At 43.4% G+C, this 25,990-nt stretch overlaps 1 protein-coding gene across 7 annotated transcripts in view; it reads right to left on the minus strand.

Moving 5' to 3' along the window:
• LOC115095437 (inverted formin-2-like) overlaps positions 1-25,990 on the minus strand; it is a 116,559-nt gene that overhangs the window by 81,539 nt on the left and 9,030 nt on the right. For 6 of the 7 annotated variants that reach the window (XM_029609074.1, XM_029609071.1, XM_029609076.1 and 3 more), the window contains 3 exons: positions 13,579-13,721; positions 13,436-13,497; positions 1,854-2,069 (listed from right to left, as the gene is read on the minus strand). In XM_029609074.1, the coding sequence (XP_029464934.1) occupies positions 1,854-2,069; positions 13,436-13,497; positions 13,579-13,721 (421 nt within the window). The remainder of the gene's footprint in view (positions 1-1,853; positions 2,070-13,435; positions 13,498-13,578; positions 13,722-25,990) is intronic. The other variant, XM_029609077.1, reaches the window with a different exon arrangement.

Raw genomic sequence — 25,990 nt, forward strand, 5'->3', positions numbered from 1 at the left:
GGGTGTTCAGGAAAGAGAGTGAACTATAAAGGTTCTCACTTGGTGCTGTCAGTTTCGAACCTGAGACACAATGGCCATCCTAACCCTTCCCTGCTGGTCATGGACCACTGGAGACATCCTCTGTGTAAGAGGATAAAGCATCACCTGGAGGGTAGGTCCCAACTACAAGATCACTTCCAAGATAAGAACATAAGAAATTGCCATGCTGGGTCAGACCAATGGTCCATCAAGCCCAGCATCCTGTTTCCAACAGAGGCCAAACCAGGCCACAAGAACCTGGCAATTACCCAAACACTTTTTTGGTTTCCTCTTGCTTTTTTGAGCTACCTTATCAATCAGAACTGGCTTCTTATTGGAATTTTAGTTCCATAAACCTTCATTAGATGCCAACAGATTTAGCCAAGGGAAGTCTTGCCTCACCAATTTGTTCATGCCTTCAAAAAATGTAGCATACGTGTGCATAAAGGTGAACCATCTGATGTACTGCATCTGGATTTTCAGAAAAGCATTAAGATGAATGTACCCCATGAGAGACTTCAGGAAATTAAAAAAAAAAAAAAAGTCATGGGATAGAATGCAATGTTGTATTGCAGATTGAGAACTGGTTAAAAGATAGAAAATCAGTAAGTTTAAGTGTGATCAATTTTCTCAATAGAGAAAAGTTGAATAGAAGAGTGCCCTGGGGATCTGTACTGGGACCACTACTTTTTAATATTTGTTAAGGACCTAGAGAGGGGAACAAGTAAAGTGAATAATTTTGTATTATCAGCAAATTTGATCAAAGTTTTTAAATCATAAGAGGATTGTGAGAAATTGCAAAAGGGCTAGGTATCAAAAATGTCAGATTGCATTTCATGTGACAAGTGCAAAGTGATGCATGTAGGGAAGAGCAACACAAAATAGCCACACAATGCAAGGTTCCACATTGGAAGTCACCACCCAAGAAATGGATCTAGGTCAGGGGTGGGTAATTCCGGTCCTCAAGGGCTGAGCACTGGAATTGGAGTCGTCATGAACAATATATTGAAATCTCTGCTTGCTGCCGACCTGCCTGAAGTGCCACCGAAGGCTCCTGTGTCTTTTCTACTCTCTTCCCCCCCCCCCAGATTTACCTTGCCTGACCAGTTTTCCTCTCTCTTTTGTTTATTTTCTCCCTTTTAGACGCTGTCTCACATCGCGCCCCCCCGAGGACCCCGGAAGTGCTGCCACACTCCTCCCCCTTGGCTGATGCTGCTGACATCACAGACGTCAGAAAGCATGCCAAGAGGGGGGATTTAAATTGCAGTGAGGAAACTGGAGGCGCCGCGTGCCAGAGTCGCACACCGAAAGGGCGCAGCAAAGGAGCATACCCCCTTTGTATGCCCCTGAGAAACCGAGAACGACCAGACAATCCATAAATCAAACTTGTAACATGGACAAGGAAGGTGAAGTACCATTTTGGAAGACCGAACGGACCTTGTGTCTGGACGGTCGGATTAATGCTGGCCCAGGCCCACTCGAGGAGCGGACGGTGAAGGGGGGGGGGGGGGGGGGGGGGGAGCGAGACGCGATGCGGGTTTAGACCGACGGGATGGGATCGCGTACATGAAAATAAAGAGAAGGGGGGGGGGTTGGCGAGTGGAGAGAGTGAGCGTGGTAGTCAGGGATTGGCCCAGGGAAAACTGCGGGAATCATGGGAACGGCGGATTGGTCAAAAATATTTTGAAAGCTAAGGAAGGGAGGGGGAGAGTGAGTTCGGCACGGCAGTTCTGGGGCTTAGCGGTTTGTGTCTGTTCGTTTTTCCGCGAAAGAAGGTTAGGAGGACTGAAGCAAATTAAAAAAAAAAAAAAAAAAATAAGAAGAAAATAAAGTACCGTCGGTTCCTGCGGGTTGCTGTGGTCTGTGCAGGAGGCGGAGGTGGAGAGCGGAGATAGTAGGCGAGTCGAGATGGCGAGCGGGGGAGCTGACTTGGAAGCTGAGGAGCTGGATCAGGTTCTTGCAGCGTTTCTTGATTCGGAGGAGGCAGCATGGGTGCCAGAGGAGGACACGGTTTGCAGTGGTGAAATGCGAGCAGTCCCGGAGCGGGTGAGCTATAACAGAGGCAGAGACAGGGGCGGTTTAGATCGGAGGGGAGGGGTTGCAAACAGGGGAGTGCCGATGGGCGGTGAGGGAGAGCCAGTCGGGAGCTTGTTTCTGCCGGCTCAGGCGGCTCCGGCTCGGGGAGCAGGCAGGGGGAGGGGCACGAGATTAGCTCGATCGCGTGCTTCGGAGCGGAGTGGAAGAGCAGTGCAAGGGGGCGGGGTGCCCAGATCTGTCGGGGGTGCGATTTCAGCCGATGCTGGAATTGAGTGTGGGACTTTTAGCAGTGTGACAGGGCTGTTTGGTTCGCGTGGTCGGAGGGGAAGGGGGGTGCCTGCAAGTAATTCTGAAGTTTCAGAAGGGCAAGGTGTTCGAAGAGTTAGAGGAGCTAAAAGGGGCGGTGTTTCTACATTGCTTCTAGCCCGGGAGCAGGCGGTAGGGGATTGCCTAGGAGCGCTGTGCAAGGGGGAAGGGGGAGGGGAAGATCTATTCCCTGCCCATGGTTATCTGGTGGGGAGGGGAGAGCAGGTAGGGGGAGTGAGAGTCTTGGCTTAGGCAGACTTTCAAGAGGGGATATGGGGGGAAGCAATTGGGGGTTGGCTGGGCTTGGGGTGGAGCGAGACTGGGATCTCGTGGCGGGTTTGGCCTCTGCTTCTGCGGTTTTTCCTCAGAGAGATGAAAATGTGGAGGATGATGAGAGGCCGGGTCCGTCGAGGCAGGAAGCCTGGAGAAATGAGGAGCCTGGAGAGGAGGCAGGAGCTCCGAGAGCGCAGTTAAACGTGGCGGATGAGGTGTTGGAGGAACCCGAACAGGAGGGTGAGTTTATTATTTTTCCCAGGATGAGACAGGGAATGGTCCCTAGGGATAGAGGAGCAGGGGAGTTGGGGGAGGTAAAAAAGGGGGGGGGGGGTACGGTGGTGAAAAAAGCTGTACAAGAGGATATAGCGGAAGTTAGTGTGGGGGAAAAAAAGGGGGTCTGCAAGGTCGGGGAAGGGTAAGAAGAAAAGAAAAAGGGTACGTTCTAGTTCGTCCGATTCATCGTCTTCATCTTCTTCTTCCTCCTCCTCCTCGTCTAGTTCGGCGAGTTCAGGGAAGGTGGGAAAGGCGGTGGGAGGGGTTTCCGTTCGAGGTGCCCCTGCGTTGGTGGCCTTTACGGAGCTTTGGGAAGAGGTACCGCGTTCCCTGCGCAGGCGAATCAGACGGAGACAGTTTATTGATATATTCCAGTTGCTGGAGGGTAGGCGGGGTAAGCGTAAGGAGAAGAAGAAGCGGCGTAGTAAAGGCGTGAGATTTCCGGGTGCGCAGATTAAGGTGGCCAGAAATATCCATAATTGGATGCGCGCCTTTTTAAGATTAGCAAGTGTGGTGGGAAAACAGGATCCCGCTCAATATGGACCTTTGTTATCTTATGCCGATGCTATTCTAGCGGCTAGCAAGACTTATGAGGGTTGGTCTTGGTTAAATTATGATGAGAGATTCCGAGACCGTATGGAGGAGAATAAGTTCATTTCTTGGGGAACGCAGGATGTGGGGCTTTGGCTTACACAGATGGCCACCAAGGCTCCTGCGGGTGGTTCGGGGCAGGGTTTAGGGGCTGGCGTCGGATCAGGGCGGTCCTTTCGGAGGGACGCTTCCGTTAGTGGATCCGGACAGAGTGGTGGGGGGCGAAGTGATGTGTGCTGGCGATATAATCGTTCCACATGCAACTTCCCGGATTGTAAATTCCGGCATGCTTGCTCCGCTTGTGGAGCAGGACATCCGGCTGCTAAATGCTTCAAGCGACAGGGAGAGGGTTCGGCCGCGGCTCAGTCCGCAAAAAGTTCAAGTAAACCGGGGTTGTGAACGAGCGCAGACTCCTATTAGAGTGGATGTGATGAGGCCTTGGTTGAGTGAGTACCCGATCAAGGAAGCGGCGTTTTTATTATTGCAGGGCTTTACAGATGGTTTTCGGATACCGTTTGGTGGGGGAAGGGAAATAGGGGGGGGGGGGGGGACAATTGTCCGTCAGTGCGGCGATCGGTTGAAGTGGTACAGGATAAGTTGCAGGCAGAAATTGTATTAGGACGAATTGCTGGTCCGTTCAAGGAGGCTCCGTTTCAGGATTTGGTGCTGTCTCCTTTGGCAGTGATTCCTAAAAGGGAGCCTGGTAAATTTAGGCTTACTCACAATCTTTCTTTCCCAGAGGGCAGGTCGGTAAATGAGGGCATCCCTAGAGAATTATGTACGGTGCGATATGCATCTTTTGACTCGGCGGTGCGTGTAGTCAAGCGGGGCGGTCCGGGTGCCTTGATGGCTAAGGTTGATATTGAATCGGCCTTTCGACTATTGCCGGTTCATCCGGACAGTTTCCATTTGTTCGGGTTTCGATTCAAACAGGAGTATTATTTTGATAAGTGCATGCCGATGGGTTGCTCAATAGCTTGCGCTTATTTTGAGAAGTTTAGTTCCTTTGTGCACTGGGTGGTTCAGACCAAAGCTGGATCCACAATGCTAGTGCATTATTTGGATGATTTTCTGTTTGTGGGTGGTGCCGGGTCAGGAGAATGTGGGCGTTTGTTGGAATGTTTTCAGAGAGTGGCTGAAGATTTTGGGATTCCTCTTGCGCAGAATAAGACTGAGGGGCCTAGTACTAGTCTGGTTTTTCTAGGAATTGAGCTTGATTCAGTGGCTATGGTATCGCGTTTGCCGGTGGATAAGGTGGAGCATTTACGTGTCTTGGTGCGAGAAGCCGTGAGTCGACCTAAGTTGACTTTGCGAGAATTACAGTCATTAGTTGGAAGTCTCAATTTTGCTTGCCGAGTCATACCTATGAGCAGAGTGTTCTTGCGTAGGTTGTCACATGCGATGTGTGGATTAAAACAAAGGCATCATAGAGTTAGGAATTTGGGTTGGTTACGAGAGGATCTGCGGTTATGGGATGCTTTCCTGGACAAGTTTAATGGAGTGGCATTGTGGCAATCTGACCCTATGTCCAACCAAGATTTGGAATTGTTCACGGATGCGGCGGGGTCAGTGGGTTTTGGGGCTTATTTTCAAGGAGCGTGGTGTGCTGCTGGTTGGCCGGACGACTGGGTAACTGCGGGGGTTACAAGGAATATCGCGTTCCTGGAGTTATTTCCAATTGTGGTGGCGGTGCACATCTGGGGAGCTCAGTTAAGGGGAAAGAGAGTGGTGTTTTGGAGTGATAATATGGGAGTAGTCGAAGTTATCAACAAGAGATCGGCTCGTTGTTGTCGCGTTTCAGAGCTTTTGCGTGAGTTGATTTTACAATGTATGTTCTTAAATGTGACAATTTGGGCCCGACATGTTCCGGGAGTATCTAATGGTGTGGCTGACTCTCTTTCTCGTTTCAAGTGGGATTTGTTTCGAGAACTTGCCCCAGAAGCGGAGCTTTGTGGAATACCGGTGCCATCTTCCCTTTGGAGATTTGGTTCCCAGAATCCTGGAAAATGCTGCGAGCTTCATTAGCTCCTTCAACATGGAAAAGTTATGTGGGTGGGGCAAGAAGGGTGGCAGCATTTTTGTTGGCTTTAGGTTGGGGGGGAGGTCCGATTTCGGATATGGCGCTAGTGCGATTCATCGAGCACGCGAGGGCGAGTGGTTGTTCGCGGTCGGCGGTAGGGTCGGCAGTTGACAGGTTTCTCGTTCTTCATGAAAGCGCATGGTTGGGGATTTCCAGCGGGTCGATTCATAGTGCGACGGTTGTTGGTGGGTTGGTCTCGGGGGACAGTCAGTAGGCCTGATCAGAGACTTCCAATCACGCATGATATTTTAGTCATGTTGTGGGAAGTTTTGTCGGAAGTGTGCTCATCCTCGTATGAAACGTGTTTATTTAGGGTGGCATTTGTTTTCGCGTTCTTTGGAGCCTTCCGGATCAGTGAGTTGGTAGCTCGCGTGGTTGGTAACAGGGATTATCCAGGAGTTTTAGCGCGGAACATAGTGGTGACAAATAAATCGGTGGTGATTATGATTCCTAAATCAAAAACGGATCAGCAGGGGCGCGGTTCGCCGGTGGTGTTGTCAGCAGTGCCGGGGTTAGTTTCGTGTCCAGTGCGAAATGCAGGGTTATATTGTCAAAGGCGCCCTGAAGGGGCGGAACAATTTTTGGTGCATGAGAACCTCCGGCCATTGACTAAGTATCAGTTTGCAATGGTACTTCGTAGGGCTTTGCACTTGGTAGGTTTGGAAGGAAGGCGATTTGGGACGCATTCCTTTAGAATTGGAGCGGCAACTTCGGCGGCAAGTGCGGGGTTGACCGGAAACGTAATACAGCGGATTGGCCGGTGGAGGTCTGGAGCGTACAGGAGTTATGTTCGCCCGGATGCTGGGCGTAAATGAGCAATATCTAACTTCTGTTTCTTTGCAGGTGCGGTGCCTGAGACAATGGAAGTGTGGATCATTGGGCATTCATACATTTTTTGGGCGCACAGACATGCCTGCGGCCGTCCTTATGGCCAGCATTTGGAGCTGCAGCACAGAGGGGTGCGGGTTCGTTGGTTGGGGCGCAGAGGAATGCTTTGGAACGAGCTCATTCCTTGCGTGAAGCGTGAGCGAGAGCGTCGTGCTGCGCCTCGGGTGTTGGTTGTGCATTTGGGGGGAAATGATTGGGGTACAATGACGGCCAAGCAATTTATCAACATAGTTCGGAAGGACTTAATGACAATATCCATATTGCTGCCTACGACTATTTTGTGCTGGTCGGACATTGTTGTCCGGCCAGTTGAGGGGGGTAACATTATGTGGCGACGTTGCAGATCAAAGGCGAACCAGCAAATTGGGGCCTGGTTATCATGTCTGGGGGGTCGCCACATCAAATATGATTGGTCATGGGGTGCGGTTACAGGTCTATTCCGAGAGGATGGGGTGCACCTTTCCTTCTTAGGAATGGACCTGTTCCTGAACTCGATTCAAGAGGCCTTGGAAGAGTTATTTCCAAGGTAAACAAGGTCGCATCTTTGGGGGGTCACAGGGCATTGATTGCCTGTGCCTGTGGCGGTTGGTCCGAGCATACTGGTTCAATTATGGTGATATGTTGGATGGATTATGGTAATAAGCAAACGGTTGGCAACGGGGACGTTGTCAGTGGTTGGCTCCTTGCCGGAAAGTGGCGGGAGCTCCTTGGCCAGACTCCTTGCTATTTGGTGACGCGAGTCCACCCAGGTTGGCTCCCGACAGGTGGGAGGCGGGAGTCAGAACCTGGTGTGTGGGAGGCCAAAGAGCGAGCCGTGTGGCTGGTTAAGCTATCTTGCCGGATGGTGGCGGATAGACCGGTGGGGGGCTGTTTGCTATACCAAAATATGTGATGTATTTTGTTATTTCTGTGTTAAAGGCTCGGACCGTTTGGTGATTAAAGCTGCGGCCTTGTTTTACCCAATAATGTCTCTGTATTTAATTGATTGTAAGGGGGTGGTTGCGAGTGAGTGAGGTCCTGGATGCCTGTATTAAAACAATCAATCACAGTCTGCTTGAACAAAGGTAAATTTGAAAACAGTTGTTTAAAGAACAAAACTAGTTATATAGCAAAAGAGACAAAGAAACCCTCACATAATAACCTTATATAGATAAAAAGGATCTCTATCTCAAAAAACTCTGCCATAAACAACCTACTTATCTTAACATTTATCTTAGTAAACGCACAATCACAGATTTACTGTATGACAATAAACCAAACTTCATTGCAATAAATGAATCATGGTTTAAAAAAAAAAAAAAAAATCAGACGTAGTTCTAAAAAATCAAATAGCACATAGAAATTATGAGGTTCTCTCAATCCCTAGGATAAATAAGTGGAGGTGGACTCTTACTAATTATTGAAAAAACTTTTAAATGTAAACCAATCCCAATAACCCCCCCCCCCCCTCCAAATCATGAAATTGCCATTTTTTATGCTAAAAATATACAAATATGCCTTACCTACTAGGGATGTGCAGAGCAAAATTTTATGTTCATATTTTTTATGTCCGAAAGGGGGTCCCACTTGCGGCCAATATGGACATAAAAAAAATCCAATGAGTTGGGTATATGTACATATGTGCAAAAAAAAAATTTAAACCCCCTCACCCTCCTTAATCCCCCCCCCCAGACTTACCACAACTCCCTGGTGATCGAGCGAGGAGTGAGGACGTCATTTCTGCAATCCTTGGCGAGAAGCATGTGACGTCGGTGGCACGTCGAGTGACGCGGCGTCATGTGATTCCCGGCTCGTTCGCGCCGGACGGCTCGTTCGGCCCAAAAAGAACTTTTGGCCAGCTTGGGGGGGCCTCCTGACCCCCCCAAGCTGGCCAAAAGTTCTTTTTGGGCCGAACGAGCCGTCCGGCGCGAACGAGCCGGGAATCACATGACGCCGCGTCACTCGACGTGCCACCGACGTCACATGCTTCTCGCCAAGGATTGCAGAAATGGCGTCCTCACTCCTCGCTCCATCACCAGGGAGTTGTGGTAAGTCGGGGGTGGGGGGGGGATTAAGGAGGGTGAGGGGGTTTATATTTTTATTTTGGCTCAACAATCGCGATTTCCCACATATCGAACATAGATATGTTCGATATGTGGGAAATCCGATCGTTTATGTCGAATCAATTTTTTAAGTAAAAAAAAAATATGAGTTGCGTTTTACTAATGCGGTCAATCCGAATGCACACCCCTATTACCTACTGCCCACCAAGCCTCCTAGAATTAAATCTCTCACCACTAATTGAGTTCCTTACAACACACCTAAACATCTCCAAACCCACCATAGTGCTAGGAGATTTTAATCTTTACATGGACATCCACCCATTATCAAACACATGCCAAACACTAATAGACGCTATGACAGCATTAGGTTTCTCACTAATAACAGACAAATCAACTCAAAGCTGGACACTCCCTGGATCTCACTTTCATCAACCATAACTGTTTAGATTACACACAAATTCCCTGGACAGACCACTTCCTTATTCATTCCAACGTAAAATTCCTTAAACTTCAAATCAAACAAAATTATAAACCCTTAGAATTTAAATACCAACCACCTTTTAATATTGAAAAACTAAACGACAAACTAGTTGAAAAACTAACAAACAGATATTGACTACAACAACTGCAGTTCTGCTACAGAAACATGTTAGATGCAACCAAAAAAATAGCTGATGAAATAAACCCCACCAAATCAATACAAAAAAAAAAAAAAGCAATACAAAATAATCCCTGGCATAATGAAAGAGTAAGAGTAAAAGATGCAAAAAGGACTCTCAGATCAATGGAAAAAAGATGGAGAAAATACAAAACAACCGATACCCTAATCCAATACAGAAAACATCTAGCCTTTTATAAACAACTAATCCTCAATAGGGATGTGAATCGTTTTTTGACGATTTAAAATATCGTCTGATATTTTTTAAATAGTCATTAATCGTTAAAGAGTGCGATACAATAGAAATTCCACAGATTTATCATGAAAAAATCGTTAATCAGGTTAGTGCACACTAACGGGAGTTAGGACACAACCTAAAAACCCACCCTGACCCTTTAAAACTGCTCCCTTAGCCTCCACCACCCTCCCCCCCCCCCCCCCCCCAAAAACATTTTAAAATTACCTGGTGGTCCAGTGGGCCCCGGGAGCTATCTCCCGCTCTCGAGCCGTTGGCTGCCACTAATAAAAATGGTGCCGATAGCCCTTTGCCCTTACCATGTGACAGGGTAACCGTGCCATTGGCTGGCCCCTGTCACATGGTAGGAGCACCGGACGGCCGGCACCATCTTTAAAGATGCCAAAGTTTTTTAGTGACAAAATTACTAACTTAAGAAACAAACTTCATAACACTACCAATCAAGAAATCAAAATGCAAAAAAGAGAAAAGTTAACCAATGGTCATCATTTATGGAGATATCCGAGATGGAAGTAGAATACATGCTAAAAACACAAACCTGGCTCCACACAAAATCGACTCAATACCAAACATTTTAACTCAAGAAAACAGTCTCCCCTACATTAGGTAAGATTATAAACCTATCCCTAGAAGAAGGAACTGCGCCAGATATACTAAAAGGGGCAATTATAAAACCAATCAAAGAAAAAAAACAAAAAACCACAAACAGTGACCCCCTGATCCTGAATAACTACCACCTAGTCTCAAATCTTCCCTTAATAGCTAAACTAATAGAAAAAAAAAACAGTACAGAAACAGCTAGATGAACACCTAGATAATAACATACTGTATCCATCGCAACATGGATTTAGAAAGCACTACAGCACAGAGACGACACTACTCTCGCTAACAGATAACATTCTAAGAGGTTTTGACAGCGGTAAACATTACATTCTAATAATGCTAGACTTATCAGCAGCTTGTGACACAAACCATAAAATAAGACTAGAAGAAATCTGATTACACAACAAAATAATAAACTGGTTCAGTTCATATCTAAATAATAGGTTATTTCAAGTTCAGATCAACAACGTATTATCAGAAAAAGTCAATCTCAAAACAAAACCCTCTTTAACATATACATGCTGCCCTTATGCCATCTGCTAGCAGGACTAAGAATCATACATTACATTTATGCAGATGATATTCAACTAATTCTACCAATCAAGGACACAGAGAAAATGTAAACTTAGCTAACATGTACCTAGACATTATAAAACAACTGCTAAACCGAATGGAACTTGTGATTAATATTGAAAAAACAGAATTTCTACACTTAGAAAGGAAAAATATTGAAATCATCCAACTCCAATAATCCTCAAAGACAACCAGAAAATTGAACTAGCTGAAAAATTACAAAACCTTGGAATAATAATAGACCCAGAAGTCAATCTAAAGCAACACATATCGCTAGAAGTAAAAGAAGGCTATGCAAAACTCATGGTACTCAGAAAACTAAAACCACTACTAACACTAGCTGATTTCAGAACAGTACTTCAGGCACTAGTTTTCTCCAGCATGGATTACTGTAATGCCCTTTTACTAGGACTCCCAAATACAACATTAAGGCCACTTCAAATCATAGCAGCTAGAATACTAACCAGAAAAAGGAGGAGGGACCATATAACTGAAACCCTAGCAGAATTACATTGGCTACCTATTGAACACAGAATTAAATACAAAGCCCTATGTACCATACATAAACTAATACATGATGAAAAATCGGACTGGCTAAACACAGCATTACGAGTACACGTCCACACATAAATCTTTGATCAGCAAATAAAGCACTCCTAACCATTCCTCAGTAAAAACAGCAAGACTAACCCAAGTGAGAGAAAGGGCCTTATCTTTAGCAGGCCCCACACGTTGGAACACAATGCCTCTAGAGATCAGATTACAAAGAGATCTCAAAACCTTTAAGAAAAATTTAAAAAAACATGGCTTTTTAAACAAGCTTTTTATAAAGAGACTGGAGAGTAGAAAATATACAGGAATAGGCAGAAGAGCACCAGCACACAGCACTATTCTACGAATGTGCATTATAATAATCTATGAACTCTACATCAAAATAAACGTAATTGTGAACACTATGAATATGAATTTTAACTGTGAACAGTACCTTACAGATACACTTGGTCATGACCTACTTCACTAAAAAATTGATTGTCTTTAATGATTTATTGTAACTGAACCTTTTATGGTACCTGTTAGAATGTACTATAGTACACATCCACCTACATTAATTTATGTGCCTACTTGTAAACCGTTGCGATGGTATATAAAACTTAGCGATGGTATAGAAAAGATTTTAAATAAATACTGTGCAACAATGAGCAAAAAAGCAAATAGAATTCTAGGAATTAGGATAGGAATGGAGAATGAAATGGAGAATATAATATTTCTATTGTACAATCAAAATCACACTTGGCTCGAGGATGCATCACTTTTCAGATCATCAACCCACCCCTCCAGATCCAACCTTGCTGGAACTTTATACACCCCCTCCCTAAAAACTGCTCGCCACACCTCAACCAGAGAAAGGGCTTTCTCCATTGCTGGCCCTTCCCTATGGAACACCCTGCCCACGGCCCTCTGCCTAGAACCTAACCTTTCTAAATTTAAAAAAGGGCTCAAAACCTGGCTCTTCACATTAGCGTATCCAGATGTTGACCAAACATAGTTGCACTCTAACCCCTCAGCCTTCTCACCATCCTCTATCTGCATCTCCTCTTTCTCCCCTTTTCTTCCCCCCCAAGCAAAGTCTCCAAAATACAGTGTTTCTTTCCCCTAGCAAAGACTACTAAATACTGTATTACATTAATGGTCTGGTACCTACCAGCCCACCTGTACATATATTGTCTATTGTTAATTTATATTTTGAATGTTCCTATAAAATCTCTCTCTATCCTTCCTACTGCTATCCTCTCTCCTCCTTCATTGCTGCTCCCCCTTCCCTGTTTATTGTATTTCACTCTCTTGTTAATTTGTTACAATGTAAACCAGCATGGATGTTCCAACGAATGTCTGTATATAAAAATCAACAAATAAATTCTATCACTCCATGATGCGACCGTAGCTTGAGCATTGTGTGCAATTCTGGTCACCACATCTCAAAAAAAGTGGAGTTACAAAAAAGGTGCAGAGATGGGCCAACAAAATGATAAAAAGGATGGAACAATTCCTCTACAACGAAAAGCTAAAGAGATTAAGGCTCTTCAGCTTGGAGAGGAGACAGCTGAGAGGAAACATGATTAGAACAGCAATGGTGCTAGAGAGCCACAAACAAGTCAGGTTTTCAGAATATCCACAATGAATATGCTTATCAAGGAGGCAGTGCATGCAACTCTTTCATATGTATATTCATTGCGGATATCCTGAAAACCAGGCCTGTTTTGAGGCACTCAAGCACCAGAGTTGAACACCCCTGTGATAGAGTTCTATAAAATGAATGGAATAGGTAAATGCAAATTGGTTATTGACTTTCAAAAAGTACAAAGATTAGGGGATACATTTAAAAAAATAAAATGTCCTATTTTGTCTTAACTCAACATATAAAATTTTGCAATTTGCTGCCAGAGGATGTGATAAAAGCTATTAGTGTACAAGGGTTTAAAAAAAAGTTTAGACAAGTTCCTGGAAGAAAAAAGTCCATAAACCATTACAAATGTGGAACTGGAAAAATTCACTGCTTAGGATAAGCAGTATGGAATCTATCGACATGCCAGGTACTTGTGATGTGGATTGACCACTGTTGGAAACCAGATATTAGGCTTGATGGACCTTTGGTCTGACCCAGTATGGCAAGTCTTATGTTCATATGTATTAAAAAAAAAAAACACCCACCCATCCTCATGGATAACATTTTAAACTTAAAATAGACTTAAATGGAAACACACTTCATAACCTAAAGGCTGTCACTGAAAACACCGCTTTTTCAAAAAGAATGGAAGCAAATAGATATATCTTACCATTTAAGTTGTTTCAGAAATATGTTCAAACTGAGGCTTTTCTTGAAGTCTAGAAAAGTGACCTAGTCATGAACACAAAGTCACTAGATCAGCCATTCAGATGATTTTTCTATTATCACAAGATAAAAAAATTCAGTCACTACCTTCTTTGGCTGCTTCACTGCTGGTGCAGTTTCCATCATGTTGGTCTTGACTCGAGAAAGACAAAACTGTTGCTCTGTGCTGAAGTAATTAGGGTCCACAGATTCATCGCCGCTACTTAGATGCGCCCACATCGAGTCTGCTTCTGAAAGAGGCAGAATTACACTAAGGTTGCAGAAACACCTCCAAATTACAACCTTTATTTACCAAAAGTCATTTGTTAAAATGCAAGAAATTAATGGAAAAAGATTAGGAATCTTTGTTAAGTTTTGGCACTTTTAATTGAACCAGTAAAGAAATGATACAAATCATGAGCTTAAACCAACTGCCCCCCCACTAGTGTGCCATCAAACCTAATCAGGTGTGCCACAGAAAAGAGTCAACCACAGTCTTCGGCTTGGATCCAGGCCAGCATCTAGACTTTGCTCTCAGTATCTCACAGCAAAGACTCACCAATGGTAGCGCTTATCCATGCATAGGAAGAAGCAAAATATAAACCCACAACATTTAGATGCAGAGAAACTCCTTTCAGAGAACATGCGTAATCATGCATGCCTTTTCCTCTTAGCTGCAGCATGAGCCCTGGAATGTTGTAATTAATCGGCAGCATGCAGAGCATGGATAACTGGGCCCCACTTTGAGCAGCACACACAGCTCCTCCATCTTCTGCTTCCGCCTCTATCTTATCCCCAAGCTGAGTGAGACAGGGAAAGCATGGACAGAGCATAACACAAGACGTGCCATACTGGATCAGACCAAGGGTCCATCAAACCCAGCATCCTGATAGGATTTTAAACAGTGCTGGGGAGGAGCCGGCTGTCTTGGCACATGTGGGCACCAACAACATAGGAAAAATGTGGGAGGGAGGTTCTGGAAGCCAAATTTAGGTTCTTAGGTAGAAAGCTTAAATCCAGAAACTCCAGGGTAGCATTCTCTGAAATGCTCCCTGTTCCATGCGCAGATCCCCAGAGGCAGGCAGAGCTCCGGAGTCTCAATGCGTGGATGAGACGATGGTGCAAGGAAGAGGGATTCAGTTTTGTAAAGAACTGGGGAACCTTTTGGGGAAGGGGGGGGGGGGGGGGGGGGAGAGTCTCTTCCGAAGGGATGGGTTCCACCTTAACCAGGGTGGAACCAGACTGCTGGCGCTAACCTTTAAAAAGGATATAAAGCAGCTTTTAAACTAGAACAAAGGGGAAAGCCGACAGTCGCTCAGCAGTGCATGGTTCGGAGAGAGGTATCTTCAAAGGATACTAATGATGCATTAGAATTAGGGCATCCCGACAGTGAGGTTCCAATAATAAGAAAAGTAGTCCAAGTGCCTGTAACTAAAAGCTCACCTGAGCTAAAAAATTCTAACTTATCCCTATCAATTAAAAAGCAGAATGAAAATACAAACAAAAAAACTTTGAAATGTTTGTATGCTAATGCCAGAAGTCTAAGAAGTAAGATGGGAGAATTAGAATGTATAGCAGTGAATGATGACATAGGCTTAATTGGCATCTCAGAAACATGGTGGAAGGAGGGTAACCAATGGGACAGTGCTATACCGGGGTACAAATTATATCGCAATGGCAGCGAGGAGCACCTGGGAGGAGGTGTAGCGCCTTATGTCCGGGATGGCATAGAGTCCAACAGGATAAACATCCTGCATGAGACTAATTGCACAATTGATTCTTTATGGGTAGAAATCCCTTGTGTGTTGCAGAAGACTATAGTGATAGGAGTATACTACCGTCCACCTGGTCAAGATGGTGAGACGGACAGAGAAATGCTCAGAGAAATTAGGGAAGCTAACCAAATTGGTAGTTCGGTAATAATGGGAGATTTCAATTACCTTTTAGAAATCATATTGTATCACAAAGATTTTTCCTTATATTGTTGGTACTATAAACATTTACTAATTTCAACACAATTTTTAAGTAATTTTGGGACCTTCATAACACCCATGGTTTAACAAGCATAGACTTGTGTTTTCACCGCTGCGGGTCTTTTTTAATCAATCATCGGTCCACTAATGTAATTTTGCAATTTCTTATGATTTGAATTTTTCATAAAATGTCAAAGAACAGTACTTCCCTTATTCTTGAATTGACCAGGTTCCAGAGTCAAGAGTCCGACATGAGCATGTTTTGCGAGCCGCTGCTTCAGGGACTTCTTGGGTTGAATCACTAAGCACAGCGATCCTCACTGGTTGACTCACTGAGCACTACTACAGAAGATCTCTGGATACTCATATTAAAGACGTTTTCAACAAACTTTTCAATTCAAAACGAGGTCCATCATATTTATTCTGTGAATTCAAAACTGTTTTAGTAGCCTGTATGGTATAGCCTCACATAATAAAATGCACATCCTAGGCAACTAAAAATGATGCGGGACAATCTTGCTTACCAGACCTGCCACCATTTTTCTGCTTCAGCATTAAGATGAATCAAGACCGAAAACGAGTCTGATTTAAATGGGACTCACTTATCTCACCTGGTGACTGACATGCCATGATTGACAAAAAAAAAAAAAAAATTCACATGAAATGGAGCCACTAAATTTTGAACAAAAATGGATCTCCCCCTCTCCAGTGTGGGTGCACTATTTCCAATATTGTCCACCGTATGTCATTAAAGCCATGATTAAACTCTTTGAAAGGAGCCACAAGGGGTTCTTAAATCCTGCTGGTTTTTAGGAAGCACTTATGTTCAGTCAACCGGATGTGAATTTGATGTTTAGTCATACCCTCGTATACGAGTTGGCATGGACAGAATATGGCATAAACCACAAACGTGGTGTGACAGGTAAATTCGGGCAAGGAAATTATCTGGCCTGGTTGATTTCAAAGGGCAGCACATATCTAAATCTTGCACTGAATGTATCTCTGATGTCATGGGGTTTTTTTTTTAACAACTTGTGTGAACTACATTGTCTTTGATGTTCCGACCTCTGGAATATGCAGTCCTAATAGATTTCTTGAACAAAGAATGAATTTGTTGGAAGACCTCCCAGTGTTTTCTAATGGCTCTACTGATAGAGGCAGATGCCAAAGTCTGCTTCAGTACCAGTGTCTGTGGGTTCAAATCCCTGTCTGATTTTTTTTTAAAAAAAAAAGGTAATCCCTATTCGCATATAGGGCTCTCCAATATGCTGACTTGACACAGTGAACTGGGTATTCCTGCTATAAGAATCGATCCGCCATATCCTATATCAAAGATAGTTCCAGTATGCTGCAATTTCTGGCCACTGTCACCTTAACGCAGGACAGTTTATTAGTCACCATGGACATTGAATCGCTATATACGGTTATCCCACAGGATCAAGCATTGATTGCTGTCACTAAGATTCTGGAGTCTTGTCCACACCCACAACAAATTCCAACAGATTACATCATAGAATTGCTTAAGTTGGCACTAAGCAAGAATTATTTTGTGTTTGAAGACAAATTCTACCTACAGATATGAGGAACAGTCAAGGGGCGCCACCATGGCCCCTAACGTTGCTAATATTTTTGTCTCTACATTTGAATCATTATACATTCAAGGATGTAAGTGGAATCCATACTGCTGGAAGAGGTATATAGACTATGTTTTTGTCATTTGGGAAGGCCCACACAGTCTGCCCTTCTTGAATTTCATGGCTGGTTTAAATAATTTGGACCCTTGGTTTAAATTCACAATGAATTTTCACAACCAACAGATGGCATATTTGGACATTTTAATTTCTAGACATGGCCAGAGTATCAAAACTAGTATTTTTCGTAAACCAAATGACAAAAATAAAAAGCTTACTACGTTTTGATAGCATTCATCTGGCCAATTTTAAAATCAATCTCCCAGTTGGACAATTCCTTAGGCTAAGAAGATTATGTACTGATAGAGTTGAATATAAGAATCAAGCCAAACATATGATGGCTCGATTCTTACAGCGGGGATATCCGGTTCAGTGTGTCAAGTCAGCATATCGGAAAGCCCTATATGCGAATAGGGATTACTTTAAAAAAAAAAACAAAAAAAACACACACACCAGACCAGACACGCTGGTACTGAAGCACACCTTGGCATCTGCCTCTATCAGTAGAGCCATTAGAAAACACTGGGACAGCCTCCAGCAAATTCATCCTTTGTTCAAGCAACCTATTAGGATTGCATATTCCAAAGGTCAGAACATCAAAGACCATGTAGTTCACACAAGTTGTTACAACCTCCCCATGACATCAGAGATACCTACATTTAGTGCAAGATTTATGTGCTACCCTTTGAAGTAAACACAGACCACCATTACAACCACAGCAGGCCAAACATTCCCTTGCCCGAATTTACCTGTCACACGACGTTTGTGGTTTATGCCATATTCTGTCCATGCCCACTCAGATACGTGGGTATGACTAAACGTCAAATTCGCATCCGGTTGACTGAACATAAGTGCTGCCTAAAGACCGGCAGGATTGAAGAACCCCTTGTGGCTCATTTCAAAGAGTTTAATCATGGCTTTAATGACATATGGTGGACAATATTGGAAATAGAGTCAAACGGCGGAGACAATGTGAACAAAAATGGATCTATCAGCTTCCGTCAGTTACACCACATGGACTTAAGGAAATTGAGTGGACCCATTTCATGTGATTTTTCTGTCAATCATGGCATGTCAGTCACCAGGTGAGATAAGTGAATCCCATATAAATAAGTGAATCCCATATAAATCAGACTCTTTTTTGGTCTTGATTAACCTTAACGCTGAAGCAGGAAAATGATGGCAGGTCTGGTAAGCAAGATTGTCCCGCATCATTTTTAGTTGTCTAGGACGTGCATTTTATTATGTGAGGCTATACCGTACAGGCTACTAAAACGGTTTTGAATTCACAGAATAAATATGATGGACCTCGTTTGAATTGAAAGGTTTGTTGAAAACGTCTAAAGTGAGTATCCAGAGATCTTCTGTAGCAGTGCTCAGTGAGTCAACCTGAGGATCACTGTGCTTAGTGAGTCAACCCAAGAAGTCCCTGAGGCAGCGGCTCGTGAAACGTGCTCACATCTGACTCAGACTCTTGACTCTGGAACTTGGTCAGTTCAAGAATAAGGGAAGTACTGTTCGACGTTTTATGAAAAAAGTCATAAAGAAAATCATAAGAAAATCATAAGAAAAATTGCAAAATTACATTAGTGGACCGATGATTAAAAAAGATCTGCAGCAGTGAAAACACAAGTCTTTGCTTGTTAAACCATGGGTGTTATGAAGGTCCCAAAATTACATAAAAATTGTGTTGAAATATATAACAATAGTAAATGTTTATAGCACCAACAATTTAAGGAAAAATCTTCGTGATACAACATGATTTCTAAAAGTTACTTTTTGTCGTTGTTCATTGCATAAAAAGACATCTCTTTTTTTAGATTTCAATTACCCCAATATTGACTGGGTAAATGTATCATCTGGACAGGCTAGAGAGATAAAGTTCCTGGATGGAATAAATGAGTTTTATGAAGCAATTGGTTCAGGAACAGACAAGAGAGGGATCAATTTTAGATCTAATTCTCAGTGGAGCACAGGATTTGGTGAGAGAGATAACTGTGGTGGGGCCGCTTGGCAATAGTGATCATTATAGGATCAAATTTGAATTAATGACTGGAAGGGGGACAGTAAGCAAATCCATGGTTCTCGTGCTAAATTTTCAAAAGTGAAACTTTGATAAAATGAGAAAAATAGTTAGAAAAAAACTGAAAGGAGCAGCTACAAAAGGTAAAACGTGTGGAAGAGGTGTGGTCATTGCTAAAATATACCATCCTAGAAGCACAGTCCAGATGTATTCCACACATTAAGAAAGTCGGAAAGAAGGAAAAACGATTACCAGCATGGTTAAAAGATGAGGTGAAAGAAGCTATTTTAGCCAAAAGATCTTCATTCAAAAACTGGAAGAAGGATTCAACAGAAGAAAATAGGATAATGCATAAGAGTTGGCAAGTTAAATGTAAGACAGGCTAAGAAAGAATTTGAAAAGAAGTTGGCTGTAGAAGCAAACACTCACAGTAAAAACTTTTTTAAATATATCCGAAGCAGAATGCCTGTGAGGGAGTCAGTTGGAGCGTTAGATGATCGAGGGGTTAAAGGGGCACTTAGAGAAGATAAGGCCATGGTGGAAAGATTAAACAATTTCTTTGCTTCGGTGTTTACTGAAGAGGATGTTGGGGGAGATAACCTTCTCTGGTACGGGTTTCATGGGTAATGATTCAGATGGACTGAACCAAATCACGGTGAACCTAGAAGATGTGGTAGGCCTGATTGACAAACTGAAGAGTAGTAAATCACCTGGACCGGATGGTATACACCCCAGGGTTCTGAAGGAACTAAAAAATGAAATTTCAGACCTATTAGTAAAATTTGAAACCTATCATTAAAATCATCCATTGTACCTGAAGGCTGGAGGGTGGCTAATGTAACACCAATATTTAAAAAGGGCTTCAGGGGCAATCTGGGAAACTACAAACCAGTTAGCCTGACTTCAGTGCCAGGAAAAATAGTGGAAAGTGTTCTAAACATCAAAATCACAGAACATATAGAAAGACATGGTTTAATGGAATAAAGTCAGCATGGCTTTACCCAAGGCAAGTCTTGCCTCACAAATCTGCATCACTTTTTTGAAGGAGTTAATAAACATGTAGATAAATGTGAACCAGTAGATGTAGTGTACTTGGATTTTCAGAAGGCGTTTTGACAAAGTTCCTCATGAGAGGCTTCTAGGAAAAGTCAAAAGTCATGAGATAGGTGGCAATGTCCTTTCATGGATTACAAACTGGCTATAAGACAGGAAACAGAGAGTAGGATTAAATGGACAATTTTCTGCTGCGACCACTCTGCGGGCTCCCACCATACTTCTGAGCCTGTTGAGTGTACTGGCACTTCGTGGATCAATGCCTTACCTTCCTGCTTTCACCAGCGATCTACAGCAGTACAATAAAGACTCTATCCATTCTGTGTTAGCCTATCACAGTGGTTCCCCATGGGGCTCCTCCCTATGGGCGGAGTCATCTCCATTGTGACCAAGGGTCCACAATGCCTCAAATACAACATTTTCTCAGTGGAAGGGAGTGGGCAGTGGAGTGCCTCAGGGACCTGTATTGGGGCCCCTACTTTTCAATATATTTATAAATGATCTGGAAAGAAATACGAGGTAATCAAATTTGCAGAAGATACAAAATTATTCAGAGTAGTTAAATTACAAGCAGATTGTGATAAGTTGCAGGAAGACCTTGTGAGACTGGAAAATTGGGCATCCAAATGGCAGATGAAATTTAATGTGGATAAGTGCAAGGTGATGCATATAGGAAAAAAATAACCCATGCTATAGTTATACAATGTTAGCTCCTAATATGGAACCTACCACCCAAGAAAGATCTAGGATTCATAGTAGATAACACATTGAAATAGTCGGTTCAGTGTGCTGTGGCAGTCAAAAAAAGCAAACAATGTTGGGAATTATTAGAAAGGGAAGGGTGAATAAAACTGAAAATGTCATAATGCCTCTGTATCGCTCCATGGTGAGACCCCCATCTTGAATACTGTGTACAATTCTGGTCACCGCATCTCAAACAATATAGAGTTGCGATGGAGAAGGTACAGAGAAGGGCGACCAAAATGATAAATGGGATGGAACAGCTCCCCTATGAGGAAAGACTAAAGAGGATTGGAGAAGAGACAGCTGAGGGGGGATATGATAGATGTGTTTAAAATCATGAGAGGTCTAGAACAGGTAAATGTGAATCAGTTATTTACTTTTTCGGATAATAGAAGGAGGACTGGGGACACTCCATGAAGTTAGCAAGTGGCACATTTAAAACTAAATCAGAGAAAGTTCTTTTTCACTCAACTCACAATTAAACTCTGGAATTTGTTGCCAGAGGATGTGGTTAGTACAACTATGTTTAAAAAAGGATTGGATAAGTTCTTGGAGGAGAAGTCCATTACCTGCTATTAATTAAGTTGACTTAGAAAATAGCCACTGCTATTACTAGCAACAGTAACATGGAATAGACTTAGTTTTTAGGTACTTGCCAGGTTCTTATGGCCTGGATTGGCCACTGTTGGAAACAGGATGCCGGGCTTGATGGACCCTTAGTCTGACCCAGTGTGGCATGTTCTTATGTTCCAGCAGTGACCAATCCAAGTCATAAGTACCTGGCAAGTACCCAAACATTAACTAGGTCCCAAGCTTCTATTCTTTGATTAATAGCAGTTTATGGACTTCTCCTCTAACTTATCCAATTTCTTTTAAACCCAGTTACACCAACTACTGTAACCACATCCTCTGGCAATGAATTCCAGAGCTTTATGGATTGAGTGAAAAATAATTTTCTTCTATTTGTTTTAAATGAGCTACTTGCTAACTTCATGGATTGCCCCTAGTCCTTTTATTGTCAGAGAGTAAATAACTGTTTCAGATTTACCTGTTCAAGTTCTTTCATGATTTTGTAGACCTCTATCATATCCCCCCTCAGCCGTCTCTTCTCCAAAGTGAACAGCCCTACCCCCTTTATCATTTTAGTCACCCTTCTTTGTACTTTCTCCAGTGCAACTAAAATATCTTTTTTGAGATAGGGTGACCAGAAGTGCATACGATATTCAAAGTGTGGTCTCACCATGGAACGATACACTGGATGTAACTGACTTGGAGTGTTGAGAGAGCAGCAGTAGTGGAGGAGTTCTGGCAGTCAAGGTAACTAACAGAGTCAGCTGCAGTACTGTACAACTTTTTCCTTCTTCTGCACCTTTATATAGAAGGAATTTGTCCATTGTGAGAGTTCATATGTGTCTGCCTCCTTGGGAAGAGACACTGTGGGACTGCCAGTGCTTACATACTGCTTTTTTTTTTTGCCACAGTCCTCTCCATTTCCAGTGTTGTCTCCACAGCCTGCTCAATGGTGTGCCTAACAAATGTTGGCATGCCTTGGGTTTGAAAAGTTTGGGAAACACTTGCTTAAACCATATAGGGCTCCAGATTTGTAGTCAAATCTTCCATTTAAGACATCTGCATAAAAGTCAACTCAGTTCAAGTTTTTAGCACAATGTAAAATCCTGAAAGGAACCTAGTTTGCATTATACACCTTTTCAGAAAATTCTCTTTTTAAGAGGCTTGGATGTCATTCGATTTTAGGGTACCATCCCCTATTATTATACATAGAGTGCCTCATCAAGACCCTTATGAAGGTGTGGCCTGGTAGAAAGGCTTTGCAGTCAGCACAGAAGAGCGGAACATACCATCTATGTCCAGGGCTGGTGAGTCCCAATAGGTGAACTAGGTGGTTGCCTAGGCTGCCAGCCATTGGGGGGGAGGGGGGGGGGGCTGGAAGTAGAGCCTTGGCAGGCCACGAACAGCACCTCTGTATGAGTGAGAGGGATTGTGTGTACACGAGAGCAATGGTGATAGTGAGAAAAAGACAGAGGGAGCCTGTGGAAATGAGAGTCAGAACCTAAAGCCTGTATTTTCAAAGGCTCACCGCACGTAAATCCCAGTAGGCGCACAAGCGCCATGCCCTGAAAAAGGGGCGTGCCAGCAGGCACACAAACTCGAGGAGCAGTAAGTAGTGAAAAAAAAAAAAAAAAGTTTGGAGTAGGTAGGTAGGGATCGGGGTGGAGAGGGGAAAGGGAAGGAAGGTTAGGCAGAGGGATAGGGAAGTTCCACTCCACTCTAATTAAGGAGCAGAATGGCAGGGGAGGCCCGATTGCGTTGGTGCGCTTATGTACCAAAAATTCACCCCCCTGCGAGCGTCGCCCGCATGGATTTTCAAATCCGGCGCGCACTTGTTATAAGATTGGCACCTCCACGTGTGTGCACCGGGAACCACGTGCATATGGATGGCTGCGCGCCCCTTTTAAAACAGACCCCTAAGTGTGTGTAACAGAGAGGGCCTGCCTGAGTGAATGAGGGCAGGGTGGGCGCAAGGCAGAAGTTTCACCTCAGGTGCCTAATACCCTTGCACCAGCCTGGTCTATGTCTCAGCACCACCATGTGAGGCTGCTGCCTGCAGTGGTTATTTCCTGTGTCTACGTAAGAGACCCCCTAGAGGAGCTGCACTTTTTTTTTTTTTTTTTTTTGAGTTGAAAGTCTAAGGGAAAGGATAGTTTCGTTTCAGTTGCCTTTTTTCCTGGTGAGATCCTGGGTCCATTTCAGTGAGACATGGATAGGTGGACATTTAAGACAAATTTGAATGATTGTATCTTGTAAGGAGAGAGAAGACTTCATTTTTGAACTTATTTAGGATTTTTTTATATACCGAAGTATAGCGTTCTGCCTTCACTCCGGTTTGCATGAGAACAACATAATACATATAGTTAACTTAGAACCTTGTGTAACATTCTAACTGAAATTTTATATGAATACGATATTACTTAATAGAACTATTAAGTCATTTCTTGAAAGAGCAAATAAACCAAATTAACAAAGAAAGTGTTAAACAGGAGTCTTGATTGATCGGCGATAGGGGTCTGAAAAGTAGATCGGAGCATGTTGGGTGGGGCAGGTCAGGTCTTAAGGTGGGTTAGATGGGGAAGAGGGAAGGTGTGTCAAAAAAAGAGGGGTCGTCGACGTGTAATGGTTCAAGATGTGTGTGTATTACTTAGCCCATGCCGTCTCTGAACGTTTGGCTGAATAACCAAGTCTTTAGCTCTTTTTTGAAGGATTTGATGTCGCAAATTGATCTTAAGTGTTGTGGTATGGCGTTCCATAAATTTGGGCCTGCTATGGAGAACGCTCTGTTCCTGGTGTTGGTGAGTGTCGCTAGAGGAAGTGAGGGTATTTCAAGGTGTAGTTTATTGGCAGATCTGGTCAGTCTTTGAGGTTTGTGTTGTTGGATTATTTCCTTGAGAGCGGTGTTGTCAGTTGTATGTAATGCGTTGTGAACTATAGTTAAAGTTTTGAATTTGATTCTTTGATCGATTGGGAGCCAGTGAAGCGATTTAAGGACAGGGGTGATATGGCCTGATTTCTTTTTTCCGGTTAAAATTCTTGCTGCGGCGTTTTGCAGTAGTTGCAGAGGTTTTAGTGTGGTTTTTGGTAGGCCAATCAGTAGGGAGTTGCAGTAGTCAAGGCTGTTGAAGACGAGCAATTGTAGAACTGTTCGGAACTCATGTTGGTGGAGTAGCGGTTTTAGATGTTTGAGGACGTGAAGTTTGTGAAAGCCTTCTTTGGTTTTGATAGCGATGCTCTTTAAGTTGAGTTCGTTGTCGATCCAGATGCCGAGGTCCTTTGTTGAATTTTTCAGTTGGATGTTGATGTTATCTATTTGTAGAGAGAGGGATGTGGAGGATTGTACTGAGTTGTTTCTTCCTATGAGTATGCATTCCATTTTTATTCATGTTAAGGCATAACTTTAGGTGGTTCAGCATGTCTCTGATGGTGCTTAGGTGTTTGGCTGCGGTGCTTAGAGCCTCTTCTATTGTGGATGTTACTGGGAAGAGGAGTTGGATGTCATAGGCATACATATAGAATGTAACTCCGATGGTTGACAAGAGGTGGCAGAGGGAGTAGATATATGTTAAAGAAGGTGGCCGAGAGTGCAGATCCCTGTGGTACGCCAGTTTCGAGTGGAAGGGGATTTGAGGATTGGTTATTAATGGTAACCTTGAAGAATCTGTCTTTTAGGAACGATTTGAACCAGTTGATGGTTTTGCCGGAGAGACCAATGCTGGCTAGTCTTGAAAGTAGACATATATGGTCCACAGTATCGAAGGCTGCGGATAGATCGAGTAGGATGAGGATGTGGCTTAGGTTATTGTCGAATCCCCTAATTACTTTGTTTGATAGGTTGACGAGGAGAGTTTCCGTACTACGGTTTTTCCTAAATCCATGTTGAGCGGCGTGTAGAATGTTTTTGTACTCTAGGTGTTTGTTGAGTTGTGTAAGAGCTGCTTTCTCGGTCATTTTTGCGAGTAGGGGGGAGGTTTGAGATTGGCCTGTAGTTGTTTAGATCTATGGGATCTAGGTTCTTCTTTTTTAGTATAGGAGTGATAGTTGCAGTTTTTAGTTCGGCTGGTAGCTCCCCTTCTTCTAGCGATTTGTTAATGATGGCAGCAATTGTTGGTGCGATAATGTGTGCCATTTCTTTCAGATTGCGTGTTGGGATTGTGTCGAGGTTGTGATGTGCAGGGTTGGGGGGGGGGGGGGGGGGTTAGCATTTTTTCAGCTTCTAAGTTTGAAATGGGCTTGAAGTCTGACCAGGGGGTTATGGAGTTTGTTCTGAGTTGGCAATTGTGTCATTTCAGTTTAAAGGAAGATTTCCCCTTTAGATTGTGAATTTGTTTATTTTTCATCCAAATCCCTGAGCTGAGAAAGCATCCATGACCATATGGCAAAAACCTTGAAGAAGGTGAGAATACTCACCAGATATCCAGCAGAAGCAACAGTGAGAAGAAGAAACAACACTGACAAGGTACTAC

This window comes from Rhinatrema bivittatum, chromosome 7 (assembly GCF_901001135.1).
Source record: "Rhinatrema bivittatum chromosome 7, aRhiBiv1.1, whole genome shotgun sequence".
In the NCBI taxonomy this organism is placed as follows: domain Eukaryota; kingdom Metazoa; phylum Chordata; class Amphibia; order Gymnophiona; family Rhinatrematidae; genus Rhinatrema; species Rhinatrema bivittatum.